At 44.4% G+C, this 6,733-nt stretch overlaps 1 protein-coding gene across 1 annotated transcript in view; it reads left to right on the top strand.

Annotated features, from left to right (window-relative positions):
• Window positions 1–6,733, top strand: part of KIT (v-kit Hardy-Zuckerman 4 feline sarcoma viral oncogene homolog) — a 38,716-nt gene that overhangs the window by 7,821 nt on the left and 24,162 nt on the right. The window contains exons 4-5 of the mRNA XM_009335212.1: window positions 2,640–2,776; window positions 5,487–5,646. Coding sequence (XP_009333487.1) covers window positions 2,640–2,776; window positions 5,487–5,646 — 297 coding nt within the window. The remainder of the gene's footprint in view (window positions 1–2,639; window positions 2,777–5,486; window positions 5,647–6,733) is intronic.

Genomic DNA, 6,733 nt, shown 5'->3' with positions numbered 1-6,733 from the left:
AGGGAGCGGTGCAGCAAGCCAAGCTGGCTCGGCGTTTCTTCAGGGGCAAGTAAATGCGTTTATTCTCTGCTCTGGGGCTCTTTGAATGAAGTAGCCCCTCGCTGCAGCTGAGAGCGTGTCTCTGCTAAGGCGTGTGTGCAAGGCAGAGGGTGCAGTAAGGTCTGGGGAGGGAGCATCCTCTGTCCGTGCACACGCATAGGTTGTGCACCGGGAGTTTCTGTTGGCTGCAAGCGCATTTCTGTTCCCGCAGCTGAGGTGTCCCATTGGGGGTTTTTTTGTTGTTGAAAGGAGAGCGGCAGGTAGGGGCTGCGTTGGTTGGCTTTGTGCTTTCAGAGGCATCCAGCTGTCAGCGATGCTGTGCCGGCGGTGCTGCTGAGGCTGCTGCCGGAGGAGGGGGCGCACAGCTCGGGGCAGCGGGCTGGTGTGCTTCCCCCCGCTGCCTGTTTCGTGCCAGGCCTTAGGAGCTGAGGCCAGGCCACCACCAGCATCGCCCCTTGTGCTGGTGAAGGAGGGCTGTCCTGTGGTGTGATGAGGGGACACGTTGGTGTTTGCTCGGCAGCTGGGGCTGTGTGACCTGCCCGGGGGCTATGTGACCTGCCTAGTGCCGTGCTCCTCAGTGGTGGGGCAGGGGGTGGGCAGCGGGGGCCATCTCAAGTGTGCAGTTTGCTGTGGCAAATTGAAGAAGTCTTTTTCCTGGTGATTTGGAAACTGATATAGTGAATTTTAATGAATACTACATTTCAATTAATGAGAAGAGAACAAAAGTTTAATCAGTGCAGGCATCTCTGGCATTCTCCTTTGACGGCAAAAATCAAGTCCGTTCTTGCTGTCTCTGTTCTGTAACAAGGGTTTTTTTTCAACTTTTTTCAGTGATGGCCAAAGAAAGCAGTTGATTGTCATAACTGACATTTCTCTGGCATAGGAGAGTGCAAGTTGTAGTATTGGACTATTTCATTTTTTTACAGGATAAAAGTCTGTATTTGCTTGATACAGTGGTGACTTCAGATGGGAGGGTGCTGACCTGGCATCCATTGCCAGCGGCCCACTGATGGTGGGCAGCTGTAGGTGGCCTGCGGGACCTGGGCGCTCTGCCCACATTCTCTGTCTGGGGGAAAGCATGCAGTAAGTGGAAGAAGCATCTGCTGAAGGCCATCAGCAGTAAAGCAGCATTGTCATCCTCAGTGTTGTAATTACTGTGCTGTAGTGTTCAATCCTTGTCGAGTTCACCAGTTCACTCCTACCTTCTCCTTGGCTGAAGACTTAAGTGTGTTGGAGACCCTTTGGTGGCCATTGTTTTTGTAATCATAACCGTGGGCACTCAGACCCCCAGGCTTGAGCTTCTGGTGCAGAAAGACAGAAGAGGCTTCCATGGCACAGGGAGCTGTGAATGCGTACTCAGATACACACCAGCCCTGCTATGATAGCACGGGGAGTGTTTATGTCCAGCCCTTCTCAAAACAATGAGGGGCTGTCCTTCTCCTCCACAATGAGGGGCTTTATGGCCTTACAGCTTTTTTTTTGGTTGTTCATAGATGTTGCTGGCAGGTGAGAACACAGCATGCCTTCTGCACCGGCTTCCTCCTGTCTCTTGGGTACTGCTGAACGCCAGAGGGGGATTTTTATGGGAGCCTTTATATCTGAAGAGAGAAAACATGTTTCTTTGTTCTCTTCTGTAGAACATGAGGAAAACATTATTGTTTAAGTATGAATGGCTGAAAAGCGTGGCGTTGTCCTAAGTTTCGTATAATTTACCTAAGACAACTACAAAGCCTGTGTCAGAGGAAGAGAGTCTGGAAGGCCTTATCTGATATATGTCGCATTCATAGTTTGAAAGTGAGTCTTCCTGCGTAAAAGCCCGATTGGGAAGTTCACTGAAGTCTCCTAAATGAGCAAAATTTGAAGAAAGGATGAAGAAAACAGAAAAATAAACTGTGGAGGGAACCGAGGAAGTGCTGAAGAGCTTTGCAGAGATAAGAAGCACATAGTCTTCAAATATACTTGACTGTTGACAAAAGACACCCCGAAGCAGAACAGGGGTACAGCTAGTGCACGGCTGCTTGTAACCACCTACCTCTTGGGTGACAAACTTATCCACGGTTTTGGCTGCAGCCACCTCTGTGAATCCTCACCGTGAGCAGAGGTTGTGGTGCTTTCAGAGGCGTGTGTGCTGAAGTCCTTGAGCTGTACCTGTCCTTCCTAGGCTGTCCATAAGGGGCTTTTCAGGGGACTGTTGGACAGTACTTCGCGTCAGCTGTAGTAATTTGTAATTAAAATTTGCAGTTAATGCTAGGCTGCGATTCTTCAGTGGCTGATCCTCACCGTGGTTTCGGTTACAGAGTGGAACTTTTTGAGTGCTGTCATAGAATGAATTGTCTCATTGACAGTTCAACATTGTTCAAGTTTCTTCATGCAAGTTGCTAAGCTCTAACAAGTATTATCTAACTTTAGGTGTAATTTGAAGGGAGATTGAAGCAGAAATGTGCCTGTTGTAAAGGAACAACTGTGTAATACATTAAAGAAATTCTAATACCTCTCGGAGGCCTGAAATCTTATTGGAAAGTTAATGACTGTTGATTTTTATGCCCCCTTGGAAGCTCTGAAGCTAATGAAAAGTAACGCACTTCTAAATTGTTTTCCAGTTCACAAAACTCTTCCCATCATCACCTTATCCAAAAGCTATGAGCTTCTCAAAGAAGGGGAAGAATTTGAAGTGATATGTGTGATCACGGATGTGGATAGCAGTGTACAAGCTAGTTGGATTTCTCACAAAAAGGGGGTGAGTTCCTTTAATTGTATCATGTATGCCTCAGCACAGTACACAAACTCTCTGTAGACATTCACATGCTTGTCTTGGATACCTGATGCTATATCGGTTTGGATTTGTTGCATTTCCAAAGGTCCCGCATCCCGCACACTGGTGAGGGGCCAGCAACAGCTCTCCCGTGCCCATGCGGACAGCTGGGAGGAAAAGCATCCGCACAGGCTTCTCTTCCCAAACAGAAATTAAAGTTTGGCTCTTCAATGTGAAGTTTAGGTGACCTCTGTTGGGCTGCCTAAATACGGAAGCACGGAGTGCCTACACATCACATTGCAATCAATGGGAGCTGCAAATATCAACACATGGACTGCAAATTACATATTCTAGTCATTATCATTAACAGTAAAATACCTGCTAATTAGCATGGGATTGTATGTGACAGGAATAGTAGTAAGCATTCACAGGAATGATTAATTCATTTAAATTACATGGTGTGCCTCACTAAGTGGGAAACTTCTGAAAAATGAACCAGTGAACTGGCTTCTGTCTGTAGTGATAGATGAAGGTACTGCCTGGCATCACCAAATTAAATTATTGGCAGGCTAAGTGCTCCAGGAGAGTTCGTTACCGGCAGCGCGGCTATTCTGCAGACGAGGGGCAGAGAGATCCCCTTCCCTGGTCAGCCAGCGTGCGGCCAGCTCTGCCTTTGAAATGAGCAGCAGGAACTGGGTTGTTCTTAAAGACGCTTCTTGGTCTTCTGGGTATACCCTGAAATGTAAATGAATTAAAAGCCCTTGTGAAGACCTGTCAGTAGCTCCTGCCGTACACGTTCCCATGCTAATTGGCTGGTCTTTTACTGCTAATGGTAGTGACCAGAATACATAATTTGCAGTCCACGTGTGTATGGAAAAAAAGGCTTCTGTGATGCTGTGATGTTTGGATAAATCACATCTCCTCGGGCAGGTAGCGAACAGGAGGCCCGTTCCCTGGGGCTGGGTATGCCACGCTTAGCTAATCCGCCGGCTCTGGCAGTGATGCTCCCATTAAGTGCTCGCTGCTCCAAAAATACCACCTCGCAGCTCCAAGGGTTGAGGAGGTGTAAATGACATGAAGGTGGCATGGGACATGCAGATGGGGCTTTTTGGTCCTGTGCCAAGGTCAACTACAAGTCCTTCATCTGAGAACTTCATTTCTTCTGTCGTTCCCCCCCCTTTTCTTTGTTACAGTGTGATGAAATCAGGGTCTTCCCTTAAGTTTTTGTGCTTTATCACTTTTCATTTTATGAGTAAAAGCCACAAGGAAAATATTTTTGACCAAATAAGTTTGACCTTTCTGTCCTTTCTGGTAAATAGCATGGGATGCTGTCTTTTAAATATTGACTATCAAATTAAATTTTGTACTGAAACAGAATACATAAAATTCATGTTTATATAGATGCAGAATTACATTTTGTCCTGAGCAGGTTGAAGGAAAAAAGAAACAAAACACTTCCCTTGTGACTGAAGTTATCACCACTTTTGAAAATTAGGAGACTTCTTATAAGCAAGCACATCCATACAAACCAAACTGCTATTGGTGGTTATTATAGTTCAGGAGGGACCAAAAATGCGTTGAAAAGATTAAATTTATCTAGAACCTCTTGGAACCTCCAAGAATTGAAATCATTCTACTAGAAAACCACAAGTCCAGGTCTGCATTTGGATTAATCAATGTAAATTTATCAGTCTTTCCAACCACAACAAGCATTCTCACAGAAACTAAAGTCAACACCTCAAAGCATTTATTTTTTCTTTAGTTCCAGCACACATGCATAGGCATAAAGTCATGATATACTCAATACTTTGGAAAGAAAAGGAAGTTTCTAGTTGCCTGTAAGATTAATAAATCTGGATTGCTATGGACCGAGAAGCAGAGTGAGTTCCAGAGCAAGGATGCCATGCAAAGCGTGCCGTGAGCAGATCTCTCTGCAGTATGTCTGCAATGAGGAGATGCCATGGACTTGACGCATAGAGCGACCCAGTTTAAAATGAAGCTCCAACACCTTAAATTCTCTCTTGTCATTCACTGAGAGGCATTGCAACCATTAGAGAGTTCAGTGATTTTTAGACACCACTTGAGTGGAACCACACTTCAGTTGCAGTGACTTTTTACAATAGCAGCAGCTTCTGAGCGTTAGACCCAGTGTTCATTTTGCATCAAGCCCTACAGCTAGAAGCATTGTTAGTGCAAATAAAACCTTCTGTCGGTTCCTCACCTTCATCAGTGTTAGAAATTTAGCCAGAGTGAGCTGGGTCTGACCTTGGGCACAACAGCCTTTTCTCCATACGATTAAGTATTTGGAGAAATGAGAGTTTCAGCTTTGTGGCTAGGGCTGATATCTCCTATTTGGCTCTCTTGGGGCAAGTGAACACACAGACACAGACACGCATGTGCACGCGCATGCGCCCGCATGCATTCTTACCTTACAGTGGAGCTTGAGGAGGAAACAAATAAAGAATAAGGGGAGGGGATAGGACTTAGTAGAGGACATTATCTCCCAAAGACAGCTGATCACACACTTGCTTTGCATGGAGAGATTCTAGTGACAAGTTTGTCGTGGTGGCTTATTATTCCGGTTTAAAGTTATGAATATTAATATAGCAAAGTTATAATTACTTCTATTTTTAATTTATCTAGGAAAGATGCTGCATACACAGTGTTTTAGATGTTAATTGTTTTTTACCGACAGATTGTTACAAGCAGAAGCAGAAATTTGGGTGATTATGGATACGAAAGGAAATTAACATTGAACATCCGTTCAGTGGGAGTTAATGATTCTGGAGAATTCACATGCCAAGCAGAAAACCCTTTCGGAAAAACCAATGCCACAGTAACTTTGAAAGCACTAGGTAAATGGTTCTTGTAGAAATCTTAACATTTCTAAGAGCGGGAGGTGGAAAGTGAGAACACTGGGGCGCCTTCCCTTCCATCTCTCTCCTTTCCCCCAAACCTCAGTGAGTAAAGTTGCTTTATTAAAAGGTTATTGCTGACTGGTACTGTATGGAATGGCTGAGGAAGTGTGGTGTGTATGAGTACTTTAATTTCTATAACCCTTTGCATGTTATTGGAATGTGATGTTAGAACAACCATCCAACAGTGTTTCCATCTCTCTGGTTTGTCTCATCCTTCCTGGTTTAATTCTGAATTTAATCCAGTCTTAATGAAGCAAGTAATTTACCTTTGCCTGGTACTATCCCTATGTTTAAGTAATTTGGCAGCACAAGCACAAAGCATATCTTTAATACCTGCCTTCCAAGCTGAAGGAAATTTCGCTGACATCGGCGTGTCAGTTGTTTTTTACGTAGAAGCTATATATGTACCTCTATTTCAAATAATGCCGTGAGGACCATTGCAGTGTGCATAGACAGCATGAAATTGTTCCAGAGTTCACTCCCGTGGTAAACCCACTATCCATCACTTCCACAGGTTTTGGATCGTGTCCCTTAACAGTGAGTGAACTCCCTCTCTCCTCTTGTTTAATAACAGACTCGTTTAGAGTCTGCTATATATTAACTTGGGTGACACGCAGTGCCTTTTGAATTTTAAAGCTGCCAAAACCTGCTAATTTGATAAACCAATTGAAGACATGTTGGTACACTTAATAAGATTATTCTGAAGAAGTCTGCGTAGTTGGCTAAAATCATTCAGTTCCTCACCATTCAAGGGAGTAGTAAGGGAGGGAGGTGTAGCCTTGGATCCTTTTTCCTTTTCAAATCTGTTTTTCTGTTGCACAGATATTCCTGCAACATTGTTTTTTTTGCTTTCCCCAGTAACTTAAAGAAAACAGAAGTATTTGACCTATGTGGGTCAGATCTTCAGCAGAGCAGCAGAGGTTTGAGTGCCCTTAACCTTGCTCCGCCATTCGAGGGAGTAGGGCTCATAACGATGGTGAAGTTTTCCTCATTTTTTTGCAGGAGAGACTAAATTCATATGTAA

The sequence above is a fragment of the Pygoscelis adeliae genome, unplaced genomic scaffold (assembly GCF_000699105.1).
Source record: "Pygoscelis adeliae isolate BGI_AS28 unplaced genomic scaffold, ASM69910v1 Scaffold21, whole genome shotgun sequence".
Lineage (NCBI taxonomy): Eukaryota > Metazoa > Chordata > Aves > Sphenisciformes > Spheniscidae > Pygoscelis > Pygoscelis adeliae.
This window is presented reverse-complemented; position numbering and strand designations above follow the sequence as displayed.